The 21,058-nt window shown below is 41.9% G+C and overlaps 1 protein-coding gene across 1 annotated transcript; it reads left to right on the top strand.

The window, feature by feature from the left end:
- Window positions 1-9,895: 9,895 nt before the first annotated feature.
- LOC110528422 (uncharacterized) lies at window positions 9,896-16,431 on the top strand. The gene is made up of 14 exons (XM_036984448.2): window positions 9,896-10,274; window positions 10,422-10,466; window positions 11,146-11,193; window positions 11,381-11,434; window positions 11,524-11,580; window positions 12,381-12,437; window positions 12,578-12,625; window positions 12,798-12,851; window positions 13,591-13,683; window positions 13,845-13,863; window positions 13,984-14,015; window positions 14,123-14,227; window positions 16,052-16,092; window positions 16,240-16,431. Exons 1-14 carry the CDS (start codon window positions 9,935-9,937, stop codon window positions 16,330-16,332), a joined length of 1,086 nt encoding a protein of 361 aa, XP_036840343.2. The 5' UTR covers window positions 9,896-9,934; the 3' UTR covers window positions 16,333-16,431.
- Window positions 16,432-21,058: the final 4,627 nt, after the last annotated feature.

Raw genomic sequence — 21,058 nt, forward strand, 5'->3', positions numbered from 1 at the left:
ATTTATCAAACATATGCATCGAACGAATGCATCAAATTGTATGCCTAGACTTGACGGAAAGTAGCAAACTGTGAATGTTGAACTTCACACATATCTAGTAAAAAATATTGTGGGATTACATCATTTTTTAAAAGTGTGACTCTAGAATTTTTTCTAAAAATGATTTACAAAGTAAAAAACATTATTTATTCGATGATATCTACACATTTGTGACAGCCTATAATATAATTTACCTTAAAAATGCATAGTTGGAGGAAATTACAATAATAAATAGTCAAGATAGTAGAGAGTAGGCTCTTTCAACAATGAGACCAATGTTGTGCAAGCTGGTCTTGATTGTGCTGTTGGACTGGGACCAGCCCCCCCGAAAGCACTGGTCTGTGTGGGTCCAGGGATGCTTGAAGTCCCAAAAGCAGTCAGGGGAGTTCCACCGTCTCATTCAAGAGCTTTGACTGTTTGCAAAGGAATTCCAAAGCTACTTTTGTCTGGACCGAAGCCAGTTCGATCACCTGCTCCAGATGGTTGGAGACAGGATCGCCTGGATGGATACCAACTACCGGGAGTCCATCAGCCCAATTGAACACCTGCCAATTTGTCTAGAGTAAGGAAAATTCAAATTACTTTTAAAGCCTTTGATACCGTAATTGATTGATATTAGATATACGGTGCATTCGGAAAGTATTCAGACCCCTTCACATTTTGTTACCTTACAGCCTTATTTTAAAATGTATTAAAGACAAAAACAGGTTTAGAATTTTTGGCAAATTCGTACAAAATAAAAAATGGCAATATCACATTTACATAAGTATTCAGATCCTTTACTCAGTACTTTGTTGAAGCACCTTTGGCAGCGATTACAGCATCGAGTTTTCTTGGGTATGACGCTACAAGCTTGGCACACCTGTATATTGGGAGTTTCTCCCATTTTTCTCTAAAAATCCTCTGAAGCTCTGTCAGGTTGGATGGGGAGCGTCATTGCTCAGCTAATTTTAGATCTCTCCAGAGATGTAGGATTGGGATCAAGTCCGGGCTCTGGCTGGGCCACTCAAGGACATTCAGAGACTTGTCCCGAAACCACTTCTGTGTTGTCTTGGCTGTGTGTTTAGGGTCATTGTCCTGTTGAAAGGTGAACCGTCGCCCCAGTCTGAGGTCCTGAGCGCTCTGGAGCAGGTTTTCATCAAGGATCTCTCTGTACTTTGCCCCGTTCATCTTTCCATCAATCCTGACTAGTCTCCCAGACCCCGCCGCTAAAAACCATCCCCATAGCATGATGCTGTCACCACCATGCTTCACCATAGGGATGATGCCAGGTTTCCTCCAGACGTGACGCTTGGCATTCAGGCCAAAGAGTTCAATCTTGGTTCAGAGAATCTTGTTTGTCATGGTCTGAGAGTCCTTTAGATGCCTTTTGGCAAACTCCAAGCGGGCTGTCATGTGCCTTTTCCTGAGGAGTGGCTTCCGTCTGACCACTCTACCATAAAGGCCTGATTGGTGGAGTGCTGCGGAGATGGTTGTTCTTCTGGATGGTTCTCCCATTTCCACAGATGAACTCTCGAGCTCTGTCAGAGCGACCATCGGGTTCTTGGTCACCTCCCTGCCCTGCCATTCTCACTTGATTGCTCAGTTTGGCCAAGTAGACAGTTGTAGGAAGAGTCTTAGTGGTTCCAAACGTCTTCCATTTAAGAATGATGGAGGCCACTGTGTTCTTGGACCCTTCCCCAGATCTGTGCCTTTACGCAATCCTGTCCCGGAGCTCTACGGACAATTCCTTCGACCTTATGGCTTGGTTTTTTCTCTGACATGTACTGTCAACTGTGGGGCCTTATATAGACAGACGTGTGCCTTTCCAAATCATGTCCAATCAATTGAATTTGCCACAGGTGGACTCCAATCAAGTTGTAGAAACATCTCAAGGATGATCAATGGAAACAGGATGCCCCTGAGCTCATTTTCGAGTCTCATAGCAAGGCTCAAAATACTTACGTAAATAAGGTTTATTTTATTAATGTGCAAACATTTCTAAAAATCTGTTTTTGCTTTGTCATTATAGGGTATTGTGTGTAGATTGATGACGGAAAAAAAGATTTACTCAATTTTAGAATAGGGCTGTAACGTAAAACGTGGAAAAAGTAAAGGGGTCTGAATAGTTTCCGAATGCACTGTATTTTATGCTAGCTAAAGGGCTCTCTAGTTAATAGCCCCTATGTGATATCAGATGTACTTTTACAGAATGTTCATTCGGTCTATTACTTTTCCCAAAGTTTGTTTAAAATCCATTTTTAATGATTAAATGTTACCCAATGAAAAGAATGTTGGGGTGCCTTCTGCCCTGATGAAGGTAGGCTAGTCTTCTCCAGGACCACTCGTTCAAGACAGTTAGTCATTCATTGCATTCTTATTGGAATCATGTACACTCTTAGAAAAAAGGGTTCCAAAAGGGTTCTTCGGCTGTTCCCGTAAGATAACCCTTTTTGGTTCCAGGTAGAACTGTTTTGGCTTCCATGCCTGTCCCCAAGGAGGAAGACTGGAGGGACATCACTGCTGAGATCCTTGTTACCCAAACTGTTATAGACCTACATGTACAGTGCCTTGCGAAAGTATTCGGCCCCCTTGAACTTTGCGACCTTTTGCCACATTTCAGACTTCAAACATAAAGATATAAAACTGTACTTTTTTGTGAAGAATCAACAACAAGTGGGACACAATCATGAAGTGGAACGACATTTATTGGATATTTCAAACTTTTTTAACAAGTCAAAAACTGAAAAATTGGGCGTGCAAAATTATTCAGCCCCCTTAAGTTAATAGTTTGTAGCGCCACCTTTTGCTGCGATTACAGCTGTAAGTCGCTTGGGGTATGTCTCTATCAGTTTTGCACATCGAGAGACTGACATTTTTTCCCATTCCTCCTTGCAAAACAGCTCGAGCTCAGTGAGGTTGGATGGAGAACATTTGTGAACAGCAGTTTTCAGTTCTTTCCACAGATTCTCGATTGGATTCAGGTCTGGACTTTGACTTGGTCATTCTAACACCTGGATATGTTTATTTGTGAACCATTCCATTGTAGATTTTGCTTTATGTTTTGGATCATTGTCTTGTTGGAAGACAAATCTCCGTCCCAGTCTCAGGTCTTTTGCAGACTCCATCAGGTTTTCTTCCAGAATAGTCCTGTATTTGGCTCCATCCATCTTCCCATTAATTTTAACCATATTCCCTGTCCCTGCTGAAGAAAAGCAGGCCCAAACCATGATGCTGCCACCACCATGTTTGACAGTGGGGATGGTGTGTTCAGCTGTGTTGCTTTTACGCCAAACATAACGTTTTGCATTGTTGCCAAAAAGTTCAATTTTGGTTTCATCTGACCAGAGCACCTTCTTCCACATGTTTGGTGTGTCTCCCAGGTGGCTTGTGGCACACTTTAAACAACACTTTTTATGGATATCTTTAAGAAATCTTCTTGCCACTCTTCCATAAAGGCCAGATTTGTGCAATATACGACTGATTGTTGTCCTATGGACAGAGTCTCCCACCTCAGCTGTAGATCTCTGCAGTTCATCCAGAGTGATCATGGGCCTCTTGGCTGCATCTCTGATCAGTCTTCTCCTTGTATGAGCTGAAAGTTTAGAGGGACGGCCAGGTCTTGGTAGATTTGCAGTGGTCTGATACTCCTTCCATTTCAATATTATCGCTTGCACAGTGCTCCTTGGGATGTTTAAAGCTTGGGAAATCTTTTTGTATCCAAATCCGGCTTTAAACTTCTTCACAACAGTATCTCGGACCTGCCTGGTGTGTTCCTTGTTCTTCATGATGCTCTCTGCGCTTTTAACGGACCTCTGAGACTATCACAGTGCAGGTGCATTTATACAGAGACTTGATTACACACAGGTGGATTGTATTTATCATCATTAGTCATTTAGGTCAACATTGGATCATTCAGAGATCCTCACTGAACTTCTGGAGAGAGTTTGCTGCACTGAAAGTAAAGGGGCTGAATAATTTTGCACGCCCAATTTTTCAGTTTTTGATTTGTTAAAAAAGTTTGAAATATCCAATAAATGTCGTTCCACTTCATGATTGTGTCCCACTTGTTGTTGATTCTTCACAAAAAAATACAGTTTTATCTCTTTATATTTGAAGCCTGAAATGTGGCAAAAGGTCGCAAAGTTCAAGGGGGCCGAATACTTTCGCAAGGCACTGTATATCCACAGTAAAACGAGTCCTATATCGACATAACCTGAAAGGCCGCTCAGCAAGGAAGAAGCCACTGCTCCAAAACCGCCATAAAAAAGCCAGTCTTTGGTTTTCAACTGCACATGGGGACAAAGATTGTACTTTTTGGAGAAATGTCCTCTGGTCTGATGAAACAAAAATAGAACTGTTGGCCATAATGACCATTGTTATGTTTGGAGGAAAAAGGGGGAGGCTTGCAAGCCGAAGAACCCCATCCCAACCGTGAAGAACGGGGGTGGCAGCATCATGTTGTGGGGGTGCTTTACTGCTGGAGGGACTGGTGCACTTCACAAAATAGATGGCATCATGAGGGAGGAACATTTTGTGGATACATTGAAGCAACATCTCAAGACATCAGTCTTCCAAATGCACAATGACCCCAAGCATACTTCCAAAGTTGTGGCACAATGGCTTAAAGACAACAAAGTCAAGGTATTGAAGTGGCTATCACAAAGCCCTGACCTCAATCATATTGAAAATGTGTGGGCAGAATTGATAAAGTGTGTGCGAGCAAAGAGGCCTACAAACCTGACTCACTTTTTTAAAACTAGGCAAGTCAGTTAAGAACAAATTCTTATTTTCAATGACAGCCTAGGAACATGGGCAGAACGACAGATTTGTACCTTGTCAGAGTCCACCGCTCTAACCACTAGGCTACACTGCCGTCCCTGGTTACACCAGCTCTGTCAGGAGGAATGGGCCAAAATTCACCCAACCTATTGTGGGAAGTTTGTGGAAGGCTACCCAAAACGTTTGACCCAAGTCAAACAATTTAAAGGCAATGCTACCAAATACTAATCGAGTGTATGTAAACTTCTGACCCACTGGGAATGTGATGAAAGAAATGAAAGCTGAAATCATTCTCTCTGCTATTATTCTGACATTTCACATTCTTAAAATAAAGTGGTGATCCTAACTGACATAAGACAGGGAATTTTTACTCTGATTAAATGTCAAGAATTGTGAAAAACTGAATTTAAATGTATTTGGCTAAGGAGTATGCAAACTTCAACTATATGTAAATGTCATAGTTCTGTTTTTTTTAAATGTTTTGCTTTATCATTATGGGGTATTGTGTGTAGATTGATGAGGGGGAAAAAACAATTTAATCACCTTTAGAATAAGGCTGTAACAAAATGTGGGAAAAGTCATGGGGCCTGAATATTTTCCGAAGGTACTGGAGAACAAGCCTACTACTATACTGACCTGGCAATCCTACTATCGTGGATACTTGTCTCCAAGCAGAATTTTTTTGTGTTTATGTCCCTGTAGCTGTCAGCAGTTGTGTCAAAAAGGCACTGTTTTGAGGATACTGCAAAAATGATTATTCCCTCAATGTGTCCAACAACCGCATGCGACCGTCTGCAACACCTGTGTAGGTACATGCATTCAGTATAGTTGCATTGCTGCACAAAATGTTATGCAGCATTGATGCAAAGACGCTGTCGGTGTGATCAAGGCGTTACACTTTAGAGACTGTTTTTTTTTGGGGGGGGGGGGGGGGGTATATCTGTTAAGGAGCCTTTTGGACTTGGCACTCTGGTACCGCTTGCTGTGCTGTAGCAAAGAGAACAGTCTATGACTTGGGTGACTGGAGTCTCTAACAATTTTTTGGGCCTTCCTCTGACACCGCCAAGTATATTGGTCCTGGATGGCAGGAAGCTTGGCCCCAGTGATGTACTGGGCCATACGCACTACCCTCTGTAGCGTCTTACGGTCGGATGCCGAGCTGTTGCCATACCAGGCGGTGCTGCAACCAGTCAGTGCTCTCAATGGTGCATCTGTAGAACTTTTAGAGGGCCTGGGGACCCATGCTAAATCTTGTCAGTCTCCTGAGGGGGAAAATGTGTTGTTTTGCCCTCTTCACGACTGTCTTGGTGAGTTTGGACCATGATAGTTTGTTGGTGACACCAACGAACTTGAAACTCTCGACCTGCTCCACTACTGCCCTGTCGAGGTTAATGGGGGCCTGTCCTTTTCCTGTCATCCACGATCAGCTCCTTTGTCTTGCTCACATTGAGGGAGAGGTTGTTGTCCTGGTACCACACCTCCAGGTCTCTGACCTCCTTCCCGCAAGGCTGTCTCATCGCTGTCGGTGATCAGGTTGTTGTTTCGTCAGCAAACTTAATGATGTTGGTCGTGCTTGGCCAAGCAGTCATGGGTGAACAGGGTGTACAGGAAACGTTTAAGCACACACCCCTTATAGGGGCCCCACTATTGAGGATCAGCGTGGCAGATGTGTTGGCAGATGTGTTGTTGGCAGATGTGTTGTTGCCTACCCTTACCACCTAGGGGCAGCCCATCAGGAAGTCCAGGATTCAGTTGCAGAGGGAGGTGTTTTGTCCCAGGGTTCTTAGCTTAGTGATGAGCTTTGTGGGAACTATGGTGTTGAACGCTGAGCTGTAGTCAATGAACAGCATTCTCATTCACAAGGTGTTCCTTTTGTCCAAGTGGGAAAGGGCAGTGTGGAGTGTGATTGAGATTGCGTCATCTGTGGATCTGTTGGGGCGGTATGTGAATTGTAGTGGGTCTAGGGTTTCCTGGGTGATGATGTTGATGTGAGCCATATCCTGTTCAAAGGCACTTAAATATTTTGTCTTGCCCATTCACCCTGGGATTTGCACACATACACAATCCTTGTCTCAATTGTCCTAAAAAAAACATTTTCCCTCCCTTTCATCTACACTGATTGAATTGGACTGTATTTAACAAGTGACATCAATAAGGGATCATAGCATTCACCTGGTCAGTCTATGTCATGGAAAGAGCAGGTGTTCTTAATGTTTTGTTCACAGTGTATATGACTGAGACATTATTCTGATTGTTCAGATGCCCTGTCCTCCGCAACATTTGCCCACACTTGCTGTATGAGCCTGGTTTTTGCTCTCTGTGGTTTTTCTGTGCACATGCTCCACATCTACTTCTCCATTCAAACACTCCCACTGTCTCAGTCACATACACCCTACCTTGTGAAATCATACTTACAGTCTGAAACACTCTGTATAATTACAATGTTCATCCCTGATATGGCAGCTGGTCGTCTGTTTTTGGTCATCGTCCTTCTATGTGAGTAATTCCTTTGATCCAAATGACATGATCTGTTTTTGCTACAGGTTTCTCTCTTTTCATCTTTTACTTTATTTTACTTTATTTTATTTCTGAATTTCATGGCTATAATAAGTGTGTCTTATTTCATTGATTATCCTACTGATTTATTTTTCTAGATCAGTATTTTACGTTTCGTTCAGATAAGAATAACCACTGCTTGATAACATAGCCATGAATGCATTTACAGCAGGGGTGTCAAACTCATTCCACAGAGGGCCGAGTGTCTACTGGTCTTTTGTTTTTTCCTTTCAAATAAGACCAGGAGTTCCTACTAATTAGTGACCTTAATTCATCAATCAAGTACAACGTTGGAGCAAAAACCCTGCAGACACTCTGCCCTCCATGGAATGAGTTTTACATGTTTATTTCAGGCTATTCAACTTTACCGACTTGTGCCAGTCTCATGTCTTCTCATTTTTTAGAATGGCAAAATGTGCATGATAATGACTAATTTTATTATTTCTAGATACCTTTCAATACATCAAAGCCCAAGGTCAGTATCATTATTATGATTTAAACTGCTATTATTTTCAGTTTTTCCAATTTAGTTAACTATTTTTACTAAATAATATTACACAGTACCATCAATCAAAATTATCTTTTTCCAATGTAAATCAAATGCAACTTTGTCTCTCTAATTACCGTGTTAACCTCAAATACATATTTTAGAAACTCTGTTACTAACAGATAACAGTGACTTAATAGTTATTTTTTCTGATTTGATTTGATTTTGAATAGAACTTTATAGCACTAACAGTGCTTTTAGAAAGTATTCCCTCTCCTTAACCAATTCCACATTTAGTTGTTTTATAAAGTGGGATTAAAATGGATTTAATTGGCATTTTTTGGCAACAATCTACACAAAATACTCTAATGTTAAAGTGGAATAAAAATGTAAATATTTGTAAACAATTAATGAAATTTAAAACACTAACTTGATTAGATAAGTATTCAACCTCATGAGTCAACAATACATGTTAGAATCACCTTCGGCAGCGATTACAGCTGTGAGTCTCTCTGGGTAAGTCTATAACAGCTTTTTTAACCTGGATTGTGCAATTATTGTATAAATATGGGGCAGGTCATGATCTGCCCACTGAGCTCAAAGTGATCTGTATTTACTATGCTGCAGGGAGGTCTAACCCATCTCCTCTCAGTGATATTGTCTCAGTCACTTTTCAAGGTAAGCAGGTGGTTTATAGTAGGCAGGTCAAAGTTCACCTGCTGAAGAGATCCCAGAAGAGACACACTTTCCATCGTCATACATTGAACCTGTCTCTTTTACGAGTCTGGGTACGAGATTATTATTTAAATGAATACACTGATCTGATTGGCTAATTGTAACCAGAATTACTTTTTTAAACATCTTCAGCTGGCACCATAAAACAATAAATTTCTCATTATTTCAGTCATTTATAAAGAGGTGTGTATTATTATTTTTATGCTACTGTATAGACAGAATATTGCTGCTTTCTCCTCTCAAGTGAACTAAAGAAACCAGAGATTGGTGTCATTGACATGACATCACCGTCATCTGTGTACTTCCTGAGTCTGTGATGGTAGCAGCTGTAACCTGTACACTGGAGACTGGCTCAGCCTTACAAAGAGGCTCAGGCCGCGAGGATGATGTGGAAGTCAACCATAAGAATACTCTGTAGCTTCAATGTGACTAAGATTGAATACAAATTTGACATTTCAGCCACAACACATTAATGGGTATGTATCAGGGGTTAGAACTGGTTCAGTGAACAGAACAGAAAACCGGGAAAGAACAACATTTTTTTGAGGAACAGAATCAGAACTGGGAATGAAACTGATCTTTACTGTTCCGGAACAGAAATGTTACTCTGAAAGCAATGGAACCGGTTAATAACATAATTATTTTACGTTCCAGGCATTTTTTTCAGTCACGCAAAAAAACGCAACAAGGCGCTTATTGGAAATGAGAACTTGCTTACCTGGTTAAATAAAGGTGAAATAAAACATGTAAAAAATAAAAAAGCCCTAACTTTTTCAATGCTAATTAAGGATACTATAGTTATCACGGTTCACATCGGATTTATTAACTACAAAAAGGTTAGATGTGTTTTTAATTATGGTGCCGCTCTGCACACACATGCTTGTTAGCTAGCTAGCTCTGGTCTAACATTAAGTCAACTCAGAAGTTCAAAGACATTCAGTTCCTCAATAGAAGCCGCTCCTCGGTAGGTATAATTCTGTTGACCTAATTCAGATAATGCATGTCAAGACGCCCAGCGCTTCAAGCCACCCTCTCCTGTTCTCTCCCGACCTGCAAAATTTCAGCCACATCTCGTGCCCTACACTTGTCTGACCATCGCACATGTAAACAACTATAGCTTGCACTCACCATAGCAAGCTCCTCTAATCGCACTTTTTGGTGAAGTAATTTAATGTTGAGCTAATGTAAATTTAAGCTTTTAAAAAATAACTTTTTCTGAGGTATAAAAATAAAGGAACGATTTTTATATATTTTTTCCGATTTTTATAGAAACCATAGATCCATAATGTTTTATGAAAATCTGCATTTTACGTTTTGTTGTGAAAATGGAACTTATAAAATAATCAACAGAATGATATGCATAGCAGTGTGTTCTACTTCACAGTTCAGAAACCAGTGATTAGTACCAGTCATAATGAGGAGGATTTCATCATCACCTGTTTGATTCCTGGACTTGCTGGTAACGACACCACCTGTAACCTGTATATTGGAGAGAAGAATAAGCCATTCTTGAAAACGCGGATATGGAAAAAGAAAACCCGAAAAGCCAAACGATGGTACTGTACATTCTCTGTGACCGAAGACGATCTGATCAGACATCTACAGTCAGTGAGGAGTAAGGAGGTGAGCTGTGACTACAGAGTGAGCTCAGGACCAAACTCTCTCTCTCCACGTAGTGATGGGTACAGCTTTACAGGTGAGTCATGATTTATACAAATCTATCAGTGCTGCAGGTCTTCATGATCTGACTTCCCTTTGATTTTACAATCTTCTTAGTATTAATGTATTAATTCTGACCCACAAACTAAAAAACGTATTTACTGTAAATCCCAAATACTCTTAGATCTGGTGGAAGTTCACATCAGTGATCCAACAACTATTACTGCAGGTAGGCCTAAAAATATTGTTTTGTTTATTTGAACAACAAAAAAATTATTGAGGCGCTGCTGTTATTTTATAGCAGAGTGGGTTTCAGTAGCAAGATACAGTATAATAGCTGATGTTATTTTATAGCAGAGTGGGTTTCAGTAGCAAGATACAGTATAATAGCTGATGTTATTTTGTAGCAAAACACATTTCAGCATTAAAAAAGATCCTGGCTCTACTTTGCTTCTGAGCAGAACAGTGAGTCCTACAACAGACTACCTTTTCAAATAGTTTCCAATTATACATTCATTCAAGGATGTAGGTTTTAACAATAACATGCCATCTTTCTACTGACTGAGTTGTGTTGTTAATACCTTTATTCTTTGGTAATCAGATACAGAATCAACTGTTATTGCTTCCCAGCAGGTTTGACTGATGGTTCTACTTTGACCCTCCAAAACGTTTGACTTTGTTTGCAATTCAAATATTTTTCTCAGATTTATTTACTAATGCTCGGACTGGCTTTGCAGTAATAGACCTATTCATAGATGCTTGTCATTTTATTTCAGATTTTTTTTACTTTTACATCTGATTTGTAGGGAATGTATAGTGTAATTATCTCTTTCTGCGTAATGGATAACCTTAGACATTAACACATGTACATTTGCTCTTGTATAATATGAGTTCTCTCTTCTCACAAGGATTGACCTCTCCTTTGACCCCCAGCACAGCAGTGAATCCTACGTCAGGTGTGTTGGACATCTTTATCTAGATCATGGTTTCCCAAACTCAGTCCTGGGGCCCCCCCTGGGTGCACGTTATGTTTATTTGCCATAACACTACACAGATAATTAAATTAATCAACTAATCATTGAGATCCCATTTAGAAACCTTTATTCTTGTATAACTAGATCCAATTACTTTTCTGTGCACCAGGTTGGACTGTTCTTTCTACTTTGACCACGGACACCGCAAAGATTTCAACTGAAGGTAAGTATGGCCGCTAGATTTTGCAAAGTATTCTAAGTTGTGTTGTGTGTTAACTGTTAGTAAGCTGTCTCTCTCTGGATTGTGCACAGGAGGTCAAAGCTACACAGAAAGTGAGGTTTTTTCAAACAGTCAAGAAAGCGTTACAGGTATGCATCCTTCTCTAGGTACCTAACTGTTTTTTCTCACACAAATGAGACAATCGATTCATGTAATGCCACATTTTCTGAGATCACATCATGAGATGTAGTATTGACCCTGGGAATACAAGCTAATAACCTCTCCCAATGTCACCAAACAGCTGAGTAACTGTGGCAGGCAGCAGTAGCTGTGGCTTCTGGAGGGGGCGTGCAAATAATAGTCCTCCTTTCCGATTTTATACTCAGCAAAAAAATAAGTGCAATATGCAACCATTACAGTTCATGTAAGGACATCAGTCAATTTAAATAAATACATTCATTAGGCCCTAATCTATGGATTTCACATGACTGGGAATAAAGATATGTGTCTGTTGGTCACAGATGCCTTAAAAAATACCATAACCCGACCGCCACCATGGGGCACTCTGTTCACAACATTGACATCAGCAAACCTGCGGTTGGACGTACTGTCACATTCTCTAAAATGACATTGGAGTCGGCTTAAGGTAGAGAAATTAACATTAGATTATCTGCAAGCTCCCTCAAAACTTAGACATTTGTGGCATTGTGCTATGTGACTAAACTGCACATTTAAGTGTGGCCTTTTATTGTCCCCAGCACAACGTATGGCTCAGGTGGTTGTTGTCCTTGATGATCTTTTTGGCTTTCCTGTGACATCGGGTCATGTGCTTTCAGTTTTGCGCGAATGCTGCCATCTATCCACGGTTCCTCTCTACTGACTGAGTTGTGTTGTTTATTAAAATAAAGAATTAATAAATGTATTATTGTGTAATCATATTGCTTCCCAGCATGTTCAACTGTTGCTTCTACTTTGACCCTTGACATCACAGTGAGACCAACTACCAGTAAGTAGGTCCTAAGTTTAGCTTAGTTTGCAATTACAATACTTTTGTACACATTAATTCAATAAAACTCCAACTGGTTTACTAGAGTAATAGATATATTAATAGCTGCTTGTGTAATATGACTTCTCTCTTCTCCCCAGGTTTGACCTCTCCTTTGACCCCCAGCACAGCAGTGACTCCTACATCAGGTGTGTTGGACATCTTTATCCAGTTAGTAGATAAAACTGAAACAAATAGACTAGTTTTTTCTATCACAAATTTGCCTCATTACAAAAAGAGATTGATTTGATTCATTAAATCATCCCAGTTAGATACCTTTATTCTTGTTTAATCAGATCCAATGACTTTGCATTGCGCCAGGTTCGACTGTTCGTTCAACTTTGACTACTGACACCACACTGAGTCCAACGGAAGGTGAGTATGGCCACTATATTTTTGTTTAGTGGTTTAACTTTTCTCAAACAATTTGTCACATTATAGAAGATGTGAACATGTCATCACTCTATACTGATTTGTGTTGAGTGTTAAGCATTTATGGTCCAATGCAGCAGTTTTTAAAAAATCTCAATCTCAAATCATTTCTGGGTAACAATTAAGTTCCTTACTGATTTTTTTTTATATTAAAATTGTCAGAAATAAACCAAAATAGCTTCTTAGCATAATTTCTCAAGCAAGAATTTTGCTAGGACTGTCTGGGAGTGGTCTGAGAGGAGCTCTTATTGGCAGGGAGAGGGCAAACTCTCCTTTTTATTAGACTATTAAACTTACACCGCCTGGTGATGTCACCAGGCAGTCCAAAAACCCACAAGCTGAAATTTGAGGCAGTCTTTTCAAACAGCTCCTACACTAAAAGTGCATTATCCACATTTTTCACAATTTGACAGTATTATTCCAACCTCAGTGTGGAAAAACTGTATATGTATATACAACCCAGGAAAATCACGTCTTTGACTGCTCTCTCTCTCTTGCATGTGCATAGGAAAAAGCTCCACAGAAAGTATTCTGTGTATGTATCCTTCTCTAGCTGACTACCTTTCTTTTAAAATACATATGAAAACAAACAAATGGATCAGACAAATAATGATGTGGTCTTTAAAACCTAGTCTTGATGTACTGACCCTGGGTAATAACCTCTCCTACTGTTCCCAAACAGCGGGGCAGGTTTGGCAGGCAGCAGTGGCTGTGGTTTCTGGAGTGGGTGTGTTCCTGGTGGGATTGACTGCTTTCTGTCTCTGCAGGAGCACCAGTAAGTACTTCTGATTCTAAATAACAAATAATTAACACATTTACCTTCCTCACATTAATGTAAGTGCATTTGACATGGGTCATCTATCAACTCCTTTTGGTCATATTGTATAGATCAGGCTATATTCAATATAATGAATTAAGCGTCATTTTTTTTTTCAGAGAAAAACAATTCTCAGAGGTAAGTAAGTATTCCCCTTGTTTTTGATATTTTGATATTTGATATGGTCAACCTTTAGTTGTGTGTTGTCATGACGCGGTCTTACCACAACCTTTCTGTTGTCCTTTTCTTTTCCTCTAGACCTACAGCCAGACAGGATGATGACAACCAATGTATGTTCCAAACACAATACATAAAACACCACCACACTACTAACACAACGACACGCATGCATGCACAAACACATTGTAATTACATTTACATTTTGTTTCTGTTGTAGATGATTTGGTGTTGGGAGCCATGAGCAGTGCAGCCATGGTGGATTCTGGGGAAGCTGGGATATACAGTCTGATCACCTCTGTACCGGCCACGTTTCTGCCCTCAGGTGAGTCCATTCTGTTCATAACAAAATGTATTCTGTCCCCATCTTCCCGACCTTAGATGTGATCCTCAGAATAACCACACTCAATGTCAACTGTATTAACTTAAAGCTGAAAATAATGTGTCAGTCAGAGCATCTGGGTAGCATGAGAAAAGAGCTGTAAGTTAAACTCATTCCACAAGTGTCAAACTTATTCCACGGAGTTCCGGGTGTCTGCAGGTTTTCGCTTCTCCCTTCACATAATTGATGAATTAAGGTCACTAATTAGTAAGGAAGTCCCCTCACCTGGTTGTTTAGGTCTTAATTTAAAGGCAAAAACTAAAATCCTCAGACACTAGGCCCTCCATGGAATGAGTTTGAAACCCCTGGTCTACAGGATGGTTTGAGTAAGGAGGAGAAGTGTGAAGTGACATTATTACATGTTACTTTCACTTCTGTTCAAAGTAATGTACACATGGACCCAATACCCCCTCCCCCCACGCACACATGTATAAACCCATGCTCCTCTCCCCACCCTTGTATAAGCCCATGCTCCTCTCCCCACCCTTGTATAAGCCCATGCTCCTCTCCCCACCCTTGTATTAGCCCATGCTCCTCTCCCCACCCGTGTATAAACCCATGCTCCTCTCCTCACCCGTGTATAAACCCATGCTCCTCTCCCCACCCTTGTATAAGCCCATGCTCCTCTCCTCACCCGTGTATAAACCCATGCTCCTCTCCCCACCCTTGTATAAGCCCATGCTCCTCTTCCCACCCGTGTATAAACCCATGCTCCTCTTCCCACCCGTGTATAAACCCATGCTCCTCTCCTCACCCGTGTATAAACCCATGCTCCTCTCCCCACCCGTGTATAAACCCATGCTCCTCTTCCCACCCGTGTATAAACCCATGCTCCTCTCCCCACCCGTGTATAAACCCATGCTCCTCTTCCCACCCGTGTATAAACCCATGCTCCTCTTACCACCCGTGTATAAACCCATGCTCCTCTCCTCACCCGTGTATAAACCCATGCTCCTCTTCCCACCCGTGTATAAACCCATGCTCCTCTTCCCACCCGTGTTTAAACCCATGCTCCTCTCCTCACCCGTGCATAAACCCATGCTCCTCTCCCCACCCGTGTATAAACCCATGCTCCTCTCCCCACCATTGCGCATACACACAACCTCTTACTTGTGGATTTTTAATGAATTTATTTGCAAATTATGGTGGAAAATAAGTATTTGGTCACCTACAAACAAGCAAGATTTCTGGCTCTCACAGACCTGTAACTTCTTCTTAAAGAGGCTCCTCTGTCCTCCACTCGTTACCTGTATTAATGGCACCTGTTTGAACTTGTTATCAGTATAAAAGACACCTGTCCACTACCTCAAACAGTCACACTCCAAACTCCACCATAATTTGCAAATAAATTCATAAAAAATCCTACAATGTGATTTTCTGGATTTCTTTTCTCATTTTGTCTGTCATAGTTGAAGTGTACCTATGATGAAAATTGCAGGCCTCTCTCATCTTTTTAGGTGGCAGAACTTGCACAATTGGTGGCTGACTAAATACTTTTTTGCCCCACTGTATATACTGCTTTTTATAGGACAGAAAGTTGTTTATGCCTGGATTTAGTTCTGGATGTAGTCATATCAGACATACATCAGAACATGTGTTAGTCTGAGCATCTTGAAAGTGTTTGAAACAGAGCTGTAAGTCTTCAGGGTGGTTTGACTCTGGAGGAAAAGTGTAAAGTGACATCAAGCACAGCAAAGAAACACAAGCAGAACAACAACTGGAGGCACGCACACACATTCTCACTCAGGCTCTCTCTGTGTTGTACAGGCCCTATTGAAGAGAATGGACAGTCATTTGAAAACTACACAGTAAGTTTAGAATCACCAACTGTGTTATGTGTGTGACTTTCAGTTTCAGATATGTGTTACATCCATAAAATATGCCTATTCCCAGAGGATTAGTTTTACAGCACTGTAGATTTAAAGGTCTAAAGTGAAACTGTTTCTTTTCTCTAGACTGATACGTACCACATATACTGCTCAATCCCTGACAAACTAGCAAACTCAGCCCAGCCGGATGGGTTGTACAGTCTTCTACAGGCACACTGAAACTACACCACTGGCTGTCTGTAGCTATGTCTCACACAAATACCCTCTTTGTCCCATGATGTGCTTTGTTTATTACATATAAAGTTACTGAGCGTATCCATAACATCTGTTACTGTGTTAGTAGTTTTATTTTGGAGGGGTCTGGTGGCATACTCCTGAATATTTGTCTGATTTTGTTCTCGTAGTAAACACAAAATCTACTGTGTATCTATTCTTTCAGCTGTGTCATTCCATAACGGTCAGATCAAAATCAACAAATACGGACATTTCAAAATGATATCAATAAATGTATAGCATATTAACACAACGCTATCATGCAACAAGGGAAATAGTAAATGAAGCGACATTCATTTAAATGAAGAACAAAAGAGTCTTAAATCTTAAAGAAAAATAACATAAATTCCCCAATATACAATATTACATTTTCCTTTGTGAAATGAATCTTGCCACTAACATTAAAATATGCTTATTACCTAGATGCTAGATGCACCAAAAAAGCTTGGGAAAAGTCTGAAAATGTAATAGACTTTTCCTCTTTTTATAGCAGGACTATTCATATTTATATTTCCCATACATGTTGCTTCAGGCTGCAAAATATATTTCAATTTTAAAATGTTAACGTTGTTGGCAACAGATCATAAAAATGGAAAATATAGATTTCCTAAATGCTACTCAAATATCCCCATCTGCCCACATTTACCTGTTATTTAATTTCCCAGTTTAAATTAAACTTACTCTGCCTCCCCTTCAATGTGCAGTGTTGTAGACACATACTAGCTTTTTAGTTCAATGACCTCTGAGCAGTTAAGATGTAAATGGTGTTGGTGCCATAACTTTGATGACAATTTATTTTCAAACTAAAATGAGGAGGGGGATTAGCCTCATTCGACCATTCTGATCTTGCCAGTTTACATTCTGTTTCGCTGCACACGAGAGTTCAGAAGATATGGAGGAGGGGGGGGGGGTGGTGTGTGTGGCACGATCGTTGTATGAAGGAGACCAAGGTGCAGCGTGGTATACGTACATTCTCTTTATTAAAAGAATGAACACCGAACAAACTAACAAACGAAACGTGAAGCTATACAATAGAGTGCTGACAGGCAACTGCACATAGTCAAGATCCCACACCAGAAAGTGGGAAAAAAAGGCCTGTCTAAATATGATGCCCAATCAGAGACAATGATAAACAGCTGTCTCTGATTGGGAACCATATCAGGCCAATATAGACATACATAACCTCTAGACATACAGTGGGGAGAACAAGTATTTGAAACACTGCCTATTTTGCAGGTTTTCCTACTTACAAAGCATGTAGATGTCTGTAATTTTTATCATAGGTACACTTCAACTGTGAGAGACGGAATCTAAAACAAAAATCCAGAAAATCACATTGTATGATTTTTAAGTAATTCATTTGCATTTTATTGCGTGACTTAAGTATTTGATCACCTACCAACCAGTAAGAATTCCGGCTCTCACAGACCTGTTAGTTTTTCTTTAAGAATCCCTCCTGTTCTCCACTCATTACCTGTATTAACTGCACCTGTTTGAACTCGTTACCTGTATACAAGACACCTGTCCACTCACTCAATCAAACAGACTCCAACCTCTCCACAATGGCCAAGACCAGAGAGCTGTGTAAGGACATCAGGTATAAAATTGTAGGCCTGCACAAGGCTGGGATGGGCTACAGGACAATAGGCAAGCAGCTTGGTGAGAAGGCAACAAATGTTGGTGAAATTATTAGAAAATGGAAGAAGTTCAAGATGACGGTCAATCACCCTCAGTCTGGGGCTCCAAGCAAGATCTCACCTCGTGGGGAGTCAATTATCATGAGGAAGGTGAGGGATCAGCCCAGAACTACACGGCAGGACCTGGTCAATGACCACAGTCTCAAAGAAAACCATTAGTAATACACTACGCCGTCATGGATTAAAATCCTGCAGCGCACGCAAGGTCCCCCTGCTCAAGCCAGCGCATGTCCAGGCCCGTCTGAAGTTTGCCAATGACCATCTGGATGATCCAGAGGAGGAATGGGAGAAGGTCATGTGGTCTGATGAGACAAAAATAGAGCTTTTTGGTCTAAACTCCACTCGCCGTGTTTGGAGGAAGAAGAAGGATGAGTACAACCCCAAGAACACCATCCCAACCATGAAGCATGGAGGTGGAAACATCATTCTTTGGGGATGCTTTACTGCAAAGGGGACAGGATGACTGCACCGTATTGAGGGGAGGATGGATGGGGCCATGTATCGCGAGATCTTGGCCAACAACCTCCTTCCCTCAGTAAGAGCATTGAAGATGGGTCGTGGCTGGGTCTTTCAGCATTACAACGACCCAAAACACACAGCCAGGGCAACTAAGGAGTGGCTCCGTAAGAAGCATCTCAAGGTCCTGGAGTGGCCTAGCCAGTCTCCAGACCTGAACCCAATAGAAAATCTTTGGAGGGGGCTGAAAGTCCGTATTGCCCAGCGACCGCCCCGAAACCTGAAGGATCTGGATAAGGTCTGTATGGAGGAGTGGGCCAAAATCCCTGCTGCAGTGAGTGCAAACCTGGTCAAGAACTACAGGAAACATATGATCTCTGTAATTGCAAACAAAGGTTTTTGTACCAAATATTAAGTTCTGCTTTTCTGATGTATCAAATACTTATGTCATGCAATAAAATGCAAATTAATTACTTAAAAATCATACAATGTGATTTTCTGGATTTTTGGATTTTAGATTCCGTCTCTCACAGTTGAAGTGTACCTATGATAAAAAAAATGATAGACCTCTACAGGCTTTGTAAGTAGGAAAACCTGCAAAATCGACAGTGTATCAAATACTTGTTCTCCCCACTGTACATAAACCCCTAAACATACAGAAACCTAGAGTACCCACCCTAGTCACACCCTGACCTAACCAAAATATATAGAAAACAGAGCTATCTAAGGCCAGGGGGTGGCTTTTAGGAAAAAGGGGTGGCTCCCCCTCTTTTATAAGCCACTCCTCTATAAAACCTTTGAGGTACAGTAAATACAACGTCCTATGCTTTTTTTTGTTGCTCTGTATGAAATGCTCTCTTCTGTAAAAAGAAAAACCACGCAGAATAAATGGACTTCAACCTTTGGCAACACTGGGTGTTATTGACTACAAGTAGTCACAGACATTGATATTTTTGGTCTTGTATCCAGGTTCTGTGTAGTCAGTGCTACTGTGAGGGGGGCAGAGAGGCCTGCATTCTCCTGCAGCAGTCAGACAGTCTACAGGTCACATACCGGTACATGGACTGTATGCTGCCACTTATCCACACAAACAGGTGCACCAGTGTAGATGTGCACACACAGCAGGATGGAGAGGATGACATGAGTCAGGTCGCTTCGTGTCCATATGATAATTCAGCCTATCACATTTCAGACACTCGTGTTCAGAGGGGTTAAGGATGGAAATGCAGATTAACCAAAATTCAGATACATTCAATCACATACAATATTTACCAGATTTGAGCAAAACCCAATTCACCCTCCAAAAATACTAATATGAGCAATGTATTAAGGCATCTGACAATTACTGTAAGTGTCACAGTTTAGGGTGAGCCCCTTGTTACTCCACCAACACATGACTGTTTTCAGCACACCCCCAACACAGACCAGGACAGGTAAGTATGCCCAGGGTAAGTTTTTTTTATTTTAAATTCATGGGTTACCATGTATCGGGCCCCGTTTCCCTACCCCCAACGGCAGACTGCACGATTTTCCCAGACTGTGTCTGCCTGGCTCACTCAGGTAGGTTACACTCCCCCTGACTCCCTCAGGTAGGTTACCCTCCCCCTGACTCCCTCAGGTAGGTTACCCTCCCCCTGGCTCCCTCAGGTAGGTTACCCTCCCCCTGACTCCCTCAGGTAGGTTACCCTCCCCCTGGCTCCCTCAGGTAGGTTACCCTCCCCCTGACTCCCTCAGGTAGGTTACCCTGCCCATGACTCCCTCAGGTAGGTTAGCCTCCCCCTGACTCCCTCAGGTAGGTTACCCTCCCCCTGACTCCCTCAGGTAGGTTAGCCTCCCCCTGACTCCCTCAGGTAGGTTAGCCTCCCCCTGACTCCCTCAGGTAGGTTACCCTCCCCCTGACTCCCTCAGGTAGGTTACCCTCCCCCTGACTCCCTCAGGTAGGTTACCCTCCCCCTGACTCCCTCAGGTAGGTTACCCTCCCCCCGACTCCCTCAGGTAGGTTACCCTCCCCCCGACTCCCTCAGGTAGGTTACCCTCCTCCCGACTCCCTCAGGTAGGTTACCCTCCCCATGACTCCCTCAGGTAGGTTACCCTCCCCATGACTCCCTCAGGTAGGTTACCCTCCCCATGACTCCCTCAGGTAGGTTACCCTCCCCATGACTCCCTCAGGTAGGTTACCCTCCCCATGACTCCCTCAGGTAGGTTACCCTCCCCATGACTCCCTCAGGTAGGTTACCCTCCCCATGACTCCCTCAGGTAGGTTACCCTCCCCCCGACTCCCTCAGGTAGGTTACCCTCCCCCCGACTCCCTCAGGTAGGTTAGTCTCCCCCCGACTCCCTCAGGTAGGTTAGCCTCTCCCCGACTCCCTCAGGTAGGTTACCCTCCCCCCGACTCCCTCAGGTAGGTTAGCCTCCCCCCGACTCCCTCAGGTAGGTTAGCCTCCCCCCGACTCCCTCAGGTAGGTTACCCTCCCCATGACTCCCTCAGGTAGGTTACCCTCCCCATGACTCCCTCAGGT

This window comes from Oncorhynchus mykiss, chromosome 7 (genome assembly GCF_057628025.1).
Source record: "Oncorhynchus mykiss isolate SJ-2025 chromosome 7, ASM5762802v1, whole genome shotgun sequence".
NCBI classification, from domain to species: domain Eukaryota; kingdom Metazoa; phylum Chordata; class Actinopteri; order Salmoniformes; family Salmonidae; genus Oncorhynchus; species Oncorhynchus mykiss.

What these genes read in the sequence shown, in the direction of transcription:
- LOC110528422 (XM_036984448.2), top strand. Translation starts at nt 9,935, where the DNA reads ATGCATAGCAGTGTGTTCTACTTCACAGTTCAGAAACCAGTGATTAGT. An exon ending in CACAGTGAGACCAACTACCA is followed by an intron (nt 12,438 to 12,577) that starts GTAAGTAGGTCC and finishes TCTTCTCCCCAG; the next exon opens with GTTTGACCTCTCCTTTGACC. An exon ending in CACACTGAGTCCAACGGAAG is followed by an intron (nt 12,852 to 13,590) that starts GTGAGTATGGCC and finishes GTTCCCAAACAG; the next exon opens with CGGGGCAGGTTTGGCAGGCA.